This window comes from Malus domestica, chromosome 01 (genome assembly GCF_042453785.1).
Source record: "Malus domestica chromosome 01, GDT2T_hap1".
Classification (NCBI taxonomy): domain Eukaryota; kingdom Viridiplantae; phylum Streptophyta; class Magnoliopsida; order Rosales; family Rosaceae; genus Malus; species Malus domestica.
This window is the reverse complement of record NC_091661.1, coordinates 23,325,311-23,339,333: the sequence shown is the minus strand read 5'-3', so window position 1 is coordinate 23,339,333 and position 14,023 is coordinate 23,325,311. Positions and strand designations below refer to the sequence as shown.

The 14,023-nt window shown below is 38.4% G+C and overlaps 3 protein-coding genes across 3 annotated transcripts; 2 read left to right on the top strand and 1 right to left on the bottom strand.

The window, feature by feature from the left end:
* Positions 1-4,279: 4,279 nt before the first annotated feature.
* DHAR (glutathione S-transferase DHAR2-like) lies at positions 4,280-6,666 on the bottom strand. The gene is given in 6 exon segments (NM_001294126.1): positions 4,280-4,547; positions 5,265-5,405; positions 5,521-5,638; positions 6,090-6,233; positions 6,347-6,437; positions 6,528-6,666. Coding segments are annotated over 6 exon segments (642 nt in total). The 5' UTR covers positions 6,586-6,666; the 3' UTR covers positions 4,280-4,457.
* A 4,708-nt stretch (positions 6,667-11,374) lies between these two features.
* On the top strand, positions 11,375-12,577 carry LOC103433534 (uncharacterized). Its single transcript, XM_008371801.1, has one exon. It carries the CDS (start codon positions 11,375-11,377, stop codon positions 12,575-12,577), a length of 1,203 nt encoding a protein of 400 aa, XP_008370023.1.
* A 157-nt stretch (positions 12,578-12,734) lies between these two features.
* LOC103433524 (uncharacterized) lies at positions 12,735-13,870 on the top strand. The gene is made up of 3 exons (XM_017336301.1): positions 12,735-12,806; positions 12,946-13,132; positions 13,431-13,870. Exons 1-3 carry the CDS (start codon positions 12,735-12,737, stop codon positions 13,868-13,870), a joined length of 699 nt encoding a protein of 232 aa, XP_017191790.1.
* The last annotated feature ends 153 nt before the right edge of the window (positions 13,871-14,023 follow it).

Below are 14,023 nucleotides of genomic sequence, written 5' to 3'. Positions count from 1 at the left end.
CACCTCATTTTCTCCAAAACTTAATTCCAACTCTCTTGCAAAATTCTCTAAATTCTCCAAACATTTTTCCCTTAAAATTATAACTTTGGCATCGGAGGTTCTTCGGCCAAATCCCCCCCTTATTCATCGTGGGCACGTGAGGCTCTTAGCCTTGACCTAAGGTGTTATTTGTTTTGTAGGTGCAATTTTTTCCAAGAACAAGAAGGAAGAAATTTGCATCCACAAATTGGTGCTTTCATTGAGAGTCTTAATCAAACACTCGTAGAAGACTCTCGCATTCAAGATTTTTCGTTTTCTTGTTCACTTGTAGATTTTTTGTACGTTCTTATTCTTGGAATATTTATTTTTAAAAATTCTTTGATAAAATGTAAAAGAAAAGTACAATGGCAAGAGATTCGAAAACCTCAATGAACGGAAATTCCAACGTTGAAGGATTAGGACCGCGACAATCTATGAGGCTCAACACAACAATGAGTGGAGCGGCACCACCCTCACGGGGCACCACCGTAGCAACCACCACGGCAAGGCCCATGGCCTAAGTCGTGCCATTCAAGCCCACGCGAGCCCAAGCCAAAGGCAAGACAATCTGAGCCACTCAAGCCCGACGCGAACCCAACGTGTTGCCGAACGGAATTGTAATTTTGGATAATGATACGTGGTGTGGCTAGACTAGTTAGAACATCTCCAAAAGAGATGTCAAATTTTAAACATAAAATTTGAATTTGACAACCTATGTGGCATTTTGACATCTTTCAAAATTTTGCTCTCCACCTGGTATGTCAAATTAAATATTATTTTATTACACTATTTTTTTTATTAAACTATTTTTTTCTGGGTTTGAAACGAAGAGTTCGGAGGAACTCAGATTCTCTCATGAATCCGTGGAGAGGGCTCGACCAGCCTTCGCTGATCACAAAAATCATTACCATGTAACTTAATTGTCTCAACACACTAAAAATGGAGACGTTGAGCACGACAAAAGATCCGACCAATGATATGACCATACCTAATCCTCACCCTCACCACCGTCACCTCCACCACAAATCTCAAACCCTACCGCCCTCACCCACCCACTCTTTCCATTCCTCCTCATCCTCATCCAATTTTGAGTTCACCATCTCTCTCCCCTCGCAAATCCTCCAACTCCGTCTGCCCCGTAGACGAGCTCTTCTACAAAAGGCCACATCCTCCCTCTGCACTTCTCACCTCGCCTCTCCATGGTCCACACCCTCCTCCTCCCCTCCTCCGCGTCCTACTCTTTCTCTTCTGACACCACAACGTCGCGTGACTCCACCAGTAGCTCCTTTAACGAGTCACGTGATTCCACCTCCTCTTTTGCCAACGACCTCGTGCTCTTGGACCCGAGATGGGTTGAGAGCTTGAGGACATGGGCAAAATGGGCAGATGACGGCTTAGGGAAAGAGTGAGAAAGGTAAGGGGTGTTGACGAAAAGGGTGGCCATGGACGCCATTGAAGGAGAGAGGAGAGTTGCATATCTGATAAAAAAAATTAATAAAAAAATATTTGACGCTACTGTCAAATTTGACAGCAAGGGGAGAACTACTATTCCATGTTATGCCACATTAGATTTGGCTTCTCGGTTGGAAAATTAAAAATAATAGTTTTTTAGAATATAGTTTTTTAATTCTCATTCCCCCGTCAATTCATTCATGAGGTGGAAATGCTCTCAAACAATTACTATTCTTAAGGCAATAATTATTTTTGCCCAATTAACGGAGCAATTATTGTGTAGTGGGGTAGACTTGCCCTAATTAGGTAACGATGAATTTAACATATCCCAATCTTGTCTAAGATCGTCAAGATCAATAGTTCACTAGGGTTGCTCAATGGTTGATTAACATTTTGGAATGAGGTATATGTATGTATATATATATATATATTTATTTATTTATTTTTTATTTTTTATTTTTATTTATTTTTTTTATTTTTTATTTTTTATTATTATTTTTTTAACTAGGAAATCACAATCCAGGGCTAAGAAGCCGAACAGGAGCAAGAAAGCCTACACAGAGGCAAACACCATGAAAACTAAACAAGAGCAAAGCAGTGAGCGGGGATACAAGCCACAGACACTTAAACTAAGTTAAAGTGTCACCCCAAACCCACCACACCAAGTTAATGAGGACAAGGAAGACCATTATTACATAAAACATGAACTAACGAAGATGGGGGTCTGTCAACCCACACAAAATCACACATCTCCGTAAGACCAACCGACGCAAGGACATCCGCTGCCATATTGGCTGATCTTGGCACCTAAGACTAGTGACAGTTCTGGAAAGCCTCACCCAACCTTTGAGCCCTAGCCAAAATGGGGAAAGCCTCCCAACTGCCATTTTCAAGAGAACCGTTTAAACAAGAAATCGCTTGAAGAGAATCTGATTCAATAATAACAGAGCTGAAACCCAACGTGGCACCCAACTCATAACCTCGAAGAATCGCGAGAGACTCAGCCACTAAAGAAGAATGAGCCATAAGAGAGAACCTCACCGCAGCCGTAAAACTCCCTATTGCAGTCCTTGCAACCACCCCCGCAAAACCCATCTGAGAACATTTAGACTAGCTAGAATCAACATTAATTTTTACAAATGGAGGAGGAGGAGGACACCACTTGTTACTAACGGCCTCTCGAGGACCCACCATAGATCGAAGAGCTCCAAAATCCTTCACTGCATGCAAAAAATTTCGAACTCATTCAAAAGAGCAAAAACAACATTAAAGGGATTGATAGAGACCTGATTAAACACAAAATCAATCGAGCTTTCCAAATGAACCAGCAAGTAAAAGCGACATAAGATTGGAACCAATTCCTATCAGCCAAAAATCCCAGATTCGAAGACAACACTGCCTGCAACCACAAAGCCCACAAATCGATACTGGCTCTATCAACTTTATAATTAAGAGCACCACCAAACCATATAGCCTCCACCCAAGGACAACGAAGAAAAACAGGCTCAACAGATTCATCATCACAACGACAAAGCGGATAGGTAGGTGCACAGGATAATCGCCTTTTAAAAAGAGCCGCACAAGTTGGCAAGCCATGATGCAACGATAACCATAAGAAGTGACAAATTTTTGGAGGTACCTCTAACTGCCAAATAATTGTCCACAAATTTTTCAGAATCGAACGAACTACAGGCAGGCGATGATCCAAGAAATCTAAAGATCGAACCTGAAGCCACCGATAACCTGATTTAACAGAATATTGACCATTCCGGCTAGCAGCCCAAACAAGAAGGTCCTTCCTTCTCGGGTCTCCAATAAGCGTTTCCTGAATAGCCCTTTGATCCGCCATAGAAAGGAACGATCGCAAAAAATCAATATCCCACTGTCGGGAAGAGAAGCTAATGAGAGAGCTAACCCGTAAATTTTTCGTGACTTCAACCTCGCCAAGTGGCATAGGGTGCCCCGAAGGTAACGAGGGCAGCCACCTATCCACCCAAACACGCACATCTTCACCCCCCCCCCATTATCTGCCAATGGGAACCACCGGCAAGAAGCTCCCTGCCTGTGAGAAGATTAGACCAAGCCCACAACGCCCTAGCCCCTTTTTTGCAGAAGTAACGGGCCTTAATAACCCGAGCCCACAACGAATTTGGCTCCAAAATTAACCTCCACCACTGCATAGCTAGTAATGCATCATTGAATTCTTGAAAATCCCTGAAGCCCATTCCACCCATATCCTTAGAGAGGCCTAAGACCTCCTTTGACACCCAGTTTCTTAGTCATTTCACGTAAACAAAGGCTGTACAGAATTGCCAGTTTGTTTTAGGATGATGGAAAATTTTGTTTTCAAAGTTGGTAATAACCCACCCGTTATTGAGAGATCTTAAATACGAATCTCATGGATATGAGGTTGAAAACCATTTTATTATTTTACTACTTAGTGTAAATATATCATTATACATTAAATAAATAAAAAATAAATAAATAAAATGTTAGTAAAAACCCAAGAAAAGCTTCGAATGAGAAAGCATGAGGGTAACTGTTGAATGTTGAGGTTCAGCTGCTGCAATTAAGAAAGTGAAGCATTTACCACAAGAATTGTTGTATTTCACCGCTGAAGATTGAGCCTAATAACAGGTCGTGTCGTATCACAAAGGGATTGTTTGAAAATGAGTACGGAAATGGCCACAATCACTTCTAGAGAAGCACATGTGCTTCTGCACTGAGAGTCGTGCAGAAGGAAAAAAACGAAAATGTGAAAAACACTCCGAAATTAAAAGGATGAAAACACAGAAGACAACCTACATAAACAAGAAATAGCAACCAGCGGAGCTAATACAAAATAATAGACGATTTAGATTTAACACATTTATTAGACATGGGAAATAACCCAAAGTCAAGTTTAGCTTCCACAACTGACATGCATATGTCTTAAAACATATTACACAACTAAACTTGAACAAATGAGCTCATAATCTAGGACTATTTCATGGATTCACCTTCGGCTCCCATCCCGCAATCACATATTTCTCGTCAGCAGGAGCGGTCTTCACGAAGGATTCCCTTGAGAAAAGCAGCTGCAAAAGCATAAATTATAATTAGAAAAATCGGCTCCCATCACTGTTTAGATTTCGGATTTGTGAGCACTTGAAAGATTACCAAAAAATGTTAATGTATCGGGTTTTACACATTGGAACAAAAGAAAAAAGTACTGATTGCGTACCAACAAATGCTGGTCACAGGCAATCCCTTACAAGGAATGTAGGCTCTAGTTCTTACACATTAAGGCATTGCATTGATAATTATTCTATGCATCAGAGTGCACAACCACAACACATTGTAATTGACCAACTTTCCCAAACTTGCAGACTAGTTTTCACACACAAACATGGGGAGAGGGAGAGCGGGATACACATTCACACACACAGAGGTGGTGTTTGAAGGGAGAGGAGAATAGCAATCACCTAATCGCATGGTGGCTGAATTCAACAGCATAGCTTTTAGACAAATTGATTAACCAACAAACCTAACTATGCAGGAACCAAATCTTATTTTTTGCAGTAATCTAAATCACTATAGTCTACAGCATTTCATGGAAATCAAAATCTGCATCATGAATCAAGACAGGTAACGAACAGAAGTAAAAGGAGATTTAGAACTTAAACGCACTATAATACTTACTAGAACAAAAATGGTCTCCTATTTATAAAACATATACACTGAAAAATTGTTTACTGGAAGATACAAAATATACAGCTCCAAGTATGCAACATCATGCATGAAAAATTTCATACCTCGGTGTACTTATGGTAATGGGCCAAATCTGCTGGAACCGTCCACTTCTTGAAATGGCCGAGAGCCACCTTGAGATGGTACAGTTTTGGTGCCAAGCTTAGATCCGCAGCAGTGACCTTCTCCCCAGCAATGTATGGACCCTGGTTTCATTCGCAACATATTACAAGTTACAACATGTTCCAACGTAAATACAAAGAACACTAACTTTTGAAGAGAAAAGGTAACTGTTTCTTCGTATGACGTAAATTGACGTACATGTGCCTTAAGATGCTCATCTAATGCCTTCAGTTCGGTAAGCAAAGCCTGTTCTGATCCGTCACCGGGATCCTTGCTCTTCAGAAATGTCACAAATGATCCCAATATCTTTGATCCCCTGCAAGCACAACAAAAAGATCCCGAAATATTAAGCAATAAAGATATCCTCAAAAATTCAAGTTTAGCAAACCATGATCACAATACAACGGGCCATTTTAATATAAATTATTTGCTTGACAACCCGTACGAAAAAGAGAGAAATGTAAATATGAATTCCCTATAACGTTAGTACTCAGATGTTTACCAGGCCAACAAACATTAACCAAATCAAATTAAGAGAAACGGATCAAGGAGCCTACAGTTACAAAAATATAAACAACAAATAAAGGCCCGTTTGGGACTGCTTCTGGAAGCACTTCCAAGTGATTCTCAGGCTGTATTTGGATTTTTAATAAAACTATGAACTTGGTTATACTAAAGGCACTTCTAGAAAAAACGCTTATAATCATAAGTGCTTCCAACAGCAGTTTCCCACTAACGAGAGAGAGAGAGAGAGAGAGAGATCATACACAGAAGCAAATTCAGGAGGGGTTTTGAGAGAAGGCTCAGGGTATTTTTCCTCAATGATCCCAACAATCACATCGGAATCAGGCACCCATTTGTCATCAAACTTCACCACAGGCACCTTCCCCTCTGGATTCACTTCCGTAAACCTACAAATCACCAACCAAAACACATTAAATCCATTAAAACAAAAAAATCCAGCATTTTCCATCTCTGCCTGCACGTTGTTTCTGGCTCAAAAATCCAAAACACAAAGAAATACCATTTGGGTTTGTCGCTGAGATTGATGAGGTGCAGCTTGTAGGGTACTTTCTTCTCCTCCAAGGTTAGAGTAACCCTTTGGCAGAAAGGGCCTGTCAGAAACGAAATTTTACCAAATTAGCAAAATTTGATCAAAATCTAGGAAGGAAATCGAGGGAAAATAGAGAGAAATGTGAACGTACAGTCGCCGAGGAGATCAGGTGCGCCGGCAGCGGCCTTGGCAGCGACCTCGAGAGCCATTAGGGAGCAGAGGGGGTAGAGAGTGTGGAAGATGAAACTGAAAGGTAATGGGGCAGAACGGTTGGTTATGGAGCGAGAGTTGATGAGCTTTGAGGGTATATATGTATATATATTAAGGCATATGTCAGTGCTGACACAAACTTAATACACTTTGCATATAAAAGGCTTATTAATTAATTTTTCTCTAAAATTGTAGCCACCCACTCGTTGGTAGGTAATAGAGAATTGGGAGATGGGGTGTGTGAATCAATAGTGTTGGGTAATTCTCAGTCTGTTAGAGAGTCGATCTTGGTTGTCAACTTTCACGACGTGGGGGGTTTTTGGCTGTGCTGATATCAATGACGGATACCTCTTATATGGGTGGTCCGTGGCTATTGAGCTAACTTTTTTTCCTCATTTGTTTATGGGGATGGGGTGGCTTTAGAAAAATGGAGGACAAAGCTGAAATTTTAGGGGCACATTTTAGATGTCAAAGAAATGGTTTTTGAATGTCCTCAAAGAAGACATTAATTTTAAGGAAAACTAATGAAAATGGTTTGAAAATTTTGAGTTTTAACGATAAGGACAAAATAAAGGGTAAAATGCATAGTACCAAGTTTGACTTTTTAATGTAAAAATGTGATTTTTCGTTAAAATGAACAGTACCGCGGGCTTTTCGTTAAAACTTTCTTAATTTTATTTGTTTAATAAAGTAGAAATAGTTTTCATTATTTTAATAGCATGTTAGTGTTAATTACATCATTTACAATGCACATAACCAATTTTCAGAGACACATGCATCGGCAAAAACTGCGTTTACAAAGAAGATCAGTCAACTATTATTATTATTATTTTTTTTTTGTGTGTTCAAAGACAAATTAAGTTACAAGAAAATTAAAGAGAATTGAAACGTAACAAATTCAAAAGCCTCTGACTTTGAATAGGTATGTGATCTGTGGTTAGTTGATATATCATTCAAAGAAAATTGTAGAAATGGTCGATTATTTTTAACTGAATTTGAGCGATGATCGTTCAACTAAAAATCTACAATTATTGGTCTTTTAAAACATGCATCTATGTTCCTTTCATTAACTCTGTTAGAATTTGTCTAAATGAATCATACGTCAAGCACGTGATGCTTAATCAAGTGACAAATATGAAAATCAAATGAGAAAATTTTAGCAATGGTCTCTTAACTTTAATTCAAACGGAACAATGGTTTCTTAACTTTAACCAATTATAACAATAGTCCATCAACTTTAACCAATTATAACAATGATCATTCCACCATAACTTATTTTGATAGAAATTCTAACGGAGTTGACAAAAATGATCATAACTGCACATGTTTATATCTTGGCAAGGACATTTGATTAATCCATTTAGGTCGTTTACGTGTCAAGCATTCATCCACAAATTGTGGAGCTTCAAATTTCCATATCTTTACATTCTAATCACACTTTTTTAATCTTTTTTTTTTCCCTTCTTTTTCTACGTTACAAAACACTATGAACATGGTATGAATGCTGACTACATACATAATACCACGTGGCCCTTATTTCAACCGCCATTTACATAATTATCCGTTGGCAACGGCAACGGCGTCTTCGACGGTGGCTGACTTCAGGGTACGTGTGTGGATGATTGTAATTGGAATTAAGGTACCAAATATAACCCTAAAAGTTGTTTAAATAATCTTAGTAAACTTTAGATGCGGAAAAAATAAATAAAACCGAAGATGGGTTTAATGGATATCCATTAACAACTCAATAAATTCATTTACTTGTCATTTCTAACTGCATGTTGTCCTGGTTTTGAGTATATTGCTTTATGTGAGAATATATAACATTATTGTTGGGAACAAACCCATTGGATTCATTTACTTGTCAACATATTCAATAGAATTGGTACCTTTTTAATTTGTATGTTTCTAATCTCTACCTATATCCCCATTTTCTGCCACATATTTGATATTCCTTTCCATGTCATAACAAGATGAAAAGGCATATATTATGGAAGGAAAAAGGTGACTTGGTTTTCATGGTTTTCTCCACTTTTTCTAAAGCATTACATGAGAGATGATGTGATTGTTTGGTTTTATGGTTTTCTTTACTTACTACTATGGTCTAGTGTTATTTTTCTTCATTTGTAAGTGAAAATTCTTATATTCGATTTTCGTCAAAAATGAATTTGAACCACATTATTATGACTCGTCCATTGTGAGGTTAGCCCACCTCCCTCCCCTTTTAACCCCTTAACATAGATAATATCGCTTGTTAAAAATAAAAAGAAAAAAAATAAGTATTTGGATCACCACTCACCTGACAATTACTTCATGCAAGTGAGTACAATTGAATTGGGATCTAAAATTTCTAATTTTGAGCTGATCAAAAGGAGTTATATTGGCAAGTAAAAGAAGTACTTTTACTACTAGGGCGAATGTAGTTTGATGTGAAAATAAAAATGGGTTGAATTGAACGTTGACTTTTTGTTGACACTTGAGAATTTACATATCATGGATTAGAGGTGAAGCTAGAATGTTAGTTTATTGGGGACACAATTAAGTAGAGGCAGATGTAAGACTCTATACTTGTTGCATACCAACAATAAGCGCGTAATGCCAAAATTCTTTTGAGTGAGACATTTGGTGCAGTACAAGATATAGAGTTCTAGTACAAAATATATCTTGATTTGAAACGTATATCCACCCTTAAATGTCATCTATATGATCTAAGCATAAGTTTAACCTTACTTTTATCATCATGCTGATTTAAAATTGTACGTTATGAGGCTATTTCACGTAGTTGGCCTAGTTTGGTATTGTAGTATATGTAATGTAGTTGACCTAAAATTAGTCAAACCCATGCAAACTAGGTCAAGCCTGTGTGTAATGTTGAAGTACATGCAACCAATACATTACAATAACACCATATTTATCACGTATTGTCATGTGAGTAAACTAAAACATACTGTAATGCGTGATAAGCATGAAATGCCACCATCTTCTACACGTATCTCTCGTTGTTTTGATCAATAATCAACTTGCAAACAGTGTCATAAGCGCAATGATTAAGTGGACTAAAATCTTGTTCCACAAGCCACAGGCCCAAATCCTTGACAAATAAACCCAACCCACTATTTCTCAACCTCCAAAAACCCAGGAACACCTAAGACCGAACCGCCGCGGCCGCGGCCGCTACCGCCGCCCCCAACTAAAAGTCAAAATTTGAACCATAATCTCCCATGCAATCATATGAATCGGACATACCAAATACACACCCCAACATTCCTCTATTTCCAGTCCTAATTTCTTCACAGAATCCACTCCCACAAATCCCCCTCCGTGTCTGGACCAATAAAAAATTGGAAAGCTCCAATCAAATCCCCATTAAAAAACCATATCGTTGTGGCGGGAGTTACGCAAGCAAGACAATTAAATAATTTGGGTATATTACGACAAAACAAATAGAATAAAACGACCCCAACACAAAAGATTTTGGGCTAGTTTGGTATTACTGTGTTTAAAAAAAAAACGGCTTCTGTTGTACTATGAGAATAAGCTCATTTTAACTGCTTCACGTTTTCATTTTTTTTTCTTCATCTAAAACTATGAAAATAAGTTGTTTTTAAATGTTTAACAAACACCATTTCGAGCTCATTTTTTTATATCACTTTTTACAGTACCAAACTAGTACTTTGTATTGTATCTCTGTTTTTAATTAATTAATTTTTTAAAATTTTTTCTTCTTCCCCTTCCCAATCATTTTTTCATCATTCGATCCAATTTTTTCTTCAGATCCCAGAATTTAAATCCAAAACCCATTTCCCAGATTTTACTTTTCGCCCACTTCCGTGAGCAAATAAGCAAAAATTGTTGCGGTTTTGGATTACTGACTTTATTTTAAAATTTTTCAAAATATTTTGTTGACCAGATTTGCGGGTGTACCGCTGAGTCATTTTCTTGGATTGATGAAATTATTACGTTATTAAATTCTAGTCCAAAAATGAAGGGAGAGTTTTTATAAAGATTGTTGGTTTTGGTGAAGGAATTTAATTATGGTGGCCTGACCAATGGTAGAAAGGTAAGCCTTTGAGCCTTTCATTAATTCACAAATTTTAATTTTCTGGATTTTCTTTGTTCTTTAATTTATAGAGCGATTCATAATTTTATTGGGTTTTGATTCTTGCATGCTTGTGCTTTTGTTAATGATGGTTGTTCTTCTTAATGGGATTTCATAGTGGTGGCATAAATGATGATGTTCTTTTGTTGAGAAATATTTTAATCTAAACAAAATTAGCAAGAAGGAGATTCGAACTTGAGTACAGAATGATAGAGCACGTTGATATAACCAACTTGGCTACGTCCGGTATTGCGAAGATTTTGTTTCAGTGAAGTTGAGGTGGTTGTTGTAGTAGTTAGGATGACCATATCATATGATGGCAGTGTGGGTTCTTTGAGGTTTAAAGGTCTGAAATTGTCCCTTTGTTTTGTAATTATGATGTTGTGTTCAATTTACATAGATTCTTGTTGTTCCTTTTGTTGTTGTTTCATTGATTGCTTGACAAAAGTTGTGGTAATAATTTGGTTTCTACAAACTTTCAGTATTCTGTATCTCTACTAGGTTTCTTGGAACAGTAAAAATTTATGATCATTCGGAAACTCGAATGGGTTCACTGAATCCTTTTCTTTTTGTTGTTCTTCGGATTTTCACGTTGTATACTTTTCGCTTGTTCACCAAGCATCATCCGATTTTGTGCAGATCCGTTCCTGCATTTTCTAGAGAGTCAAGTGCTCACGGTGCCTGTATAGATGATATCGGAATACTTGGCAGAAATGGAAGCTACAAGTACACCAAGTGTTATGGAAAAGCTGATGGGCCTTAATGGCTTGCCGCCTCAGGTGCCTGTCCAAAAACAAAGAAGAGTGCCGTCTGAGAATTACCTACACAGAGTTGCTTCCATTGGTGCCAGAGAGTCTCGTCATTCATTCAGGTTGAGAGTACTGGAAATTATGGATTATGAGGGTGATCATGTCGCGGCATGTCTCCCGAGGGGCAGTTCTTTGATCAGCGAGCATCAGCATAATCTGCAAGTTTCCCCTTCGACATGTACTTCTGGCAGTGGAAATGTTTATATATGCAGGAAATCCGGGAGGAGATATGAGCTGCCAAATGCCACTTTACTTGAGACGTTTGAGAATGGAATTGGCACAGAATCCCTTGGAGAAGTTGGACTCTTAAATTTAGATGATTTTTCAAGATCGCAATTGGGGTTGAACAAAGAAGGATGCATTCTTAGTGGTAGATTTGTAGTCTTGAAACCAGGGCATGGAAAGGCTGAGAATTCTGCTAGATGTTTCCCTTCTTTTAGTTCCCTTGATGTTTCTCATTCCAGTGATCGAAAGTGCACGGAGTTTTCTAGTCCTGGTAGTGTGAAAATACATGTTGAAGTAAAAGAAGGGAAGAACTTGGCATTTGACATGGAACTAGTAAGCTTAAGGTCTACAGTTTTGAGGGAAATATTGGGTAAGCTAACTGAAAATACAAGTTGCAACAAAACCAACATTGGTACAAAGGTATCACGGTTAAGATCCAGAGGTGGCAACTCAGTTGCAATGAAAACTAAATCAATGAGGCTGTCTTCCTCAAGATACCAGTCCTTTTCTTATTCAGACGAGTCATATGAATCTCGGGAAGCCAAAAAGCAACTCTCAGAACGACGGAAGATGATTAATAAGCCGGAAGAAGCAGGAATGGCTCGTAGAGGCGCTACCCTCAGGAATTCGCTTGCCCTGTCTGCCCACGAAACAGGCTCAAGAACATTGGATCACAATCTTGTTAGGCATCTTCAACCGAAAAGAAAGCTCATTAGGAATGACCTGAAAGACCTAGACCTCAGTAAGTTTAGAGCACAACAAGATAAATATGCAGCTCTTTGCAATGAGTGGAGTTTCAAGCCAAAATGGTCTATTAATTTGGGGCAGCACAAGTCAAGGGAGTACAAATTCAACTAGAATGATGGTTTCGGACCTATAAAGTTGAGATCCAACCGTAAGAAACTCCACTCTTATCCAAGCCTAGAATTCAAAGGTGTTCACACTGTGGAAAAGACTTCCGGAAATTTCAAGAAGCAGCAATCTGGACGCAGAGCCGGCATTTTTGTAGACAAAAATGACAATTCTTCCAGTCATGGCACAGATGCTTCAGTTCAACAGGTTTGTTGTTTCTTTCTTTAGAAGACAGGTAGTCTTTTTATACATGGTTTGTTTTTTTTTAATCAGTTTACTGTGAAAATCCGTATTAAATGTTGCTTGGTTATTCATGTTTTCACTAGATTTACTATTGCCCTACGCCACTTTTCTAAACTATTGTGAAACTGCAGGAAACATCCACTGAAGACAAAAAAGAAAGTCCATTTCTTTTGCACTGCTCCACCACAGAATCAGATTGTATGGCGAGCTTGGAGGAGGCTGATAAGCCTAGTCCAGTTTCAGTTCTGGAACCAATATTTAGTGGAGAGTGGTCACCTACACCAGAATTCCCGCAAAGGATGAATGTTGACATCACCGGTGTGTTGAGTCTGTTGAATAGAAGTTTGATTTCTAAGATATTAACCCTTTTTATTTGTTCATGCTTTTGATTAATTATTTTTCGATTTATTCATGCTAAATTTGTATATTCTACTTGCATTTCTGAAATCAGACTACTCTGACATATACTCCGAATGATCTGGAATGATCGTTTTAAGTGACGACGATGATGATACTATTCAAGGATCTGCAAGCAGTTACAAAGAAAATGAAGATTCAATGAGATTGTTCAGGGTTGAAGAAAGTAGAGACTATTCCTAACTTGTTGATGTGTTAGCGGAGATAGGTTTTTATGGTAGGAACTTGACAATGGACTTGAGCACCTGGTGCCCTCCGGAATGGCCAGTAAGCCTTGCTGTCTTTGAGACCCTGGAGAAGAAGTTTGGTGATCAGGCATCATGGAAAAGGTCGGACATGAGGCTTTTGTTTGACCGTATAAATGCAGGGTTGATGGAGATTTTCGAGCCTTGTATGGGTGTTCCCACATGGACAAAGCCCGTGTCTAGAAGGATTAGATCCACGCCAAGTGAGGAGATGATAGAGGAAGATCTATGGATGTTGCTTGTTAGCCAAGAGAAGGAAACAGGATGGGACACCACTGAAAAGGCGCTAGGAAGGGAGATTGAGCTAGATTTAGGAGATGATATTGATGGTATTGGTAGAGAAATTGAGAGATTTTTGTTCGATAAGCTCATAGCGGAGTTTGTTACCGTGTAGAGTTTTTAAGACACTAGTGATTATTGTCTTGGTGGAGTAATTTTGTGAACAAGTTAGACAGAGGTACTTTTACGTAGATGTGGCCACAGTTTTGATTAAGTGATAGGGTTTGCAAGGGATATATGTATAGACTCAATTTTTATACATGATAAA

Coding starts and splice junctions, on each gene's coding strand:
- LOC103433534 (XM_008371801.1), top strand. CDS start 11,375: ATGATATCGGAATACTTGGCAGAAATGGAAGCTACAAGTACACCAAGT.
- LOC103433524 (XM_017336301.1), top strand. CDS start 12,735: ATGACAATTCTTCCAGTCATGGCACAGATGCTTCAGTTCAACAGGTTT. Junction 12,807..12,945: donor TTTCTTTCTTTAGAAGACAG/GTAGTCTTTTTA, acceptor GTGAAACTGCAG/GAAACATCCACTGAAGACAA. Junction 13,133..13,430: donor GATGAATGTTGACATCACCG/GTGTGTTGAGTC, acceptor TTGATGTGTTAG/CGGAGATAGGTTTTTATGGT.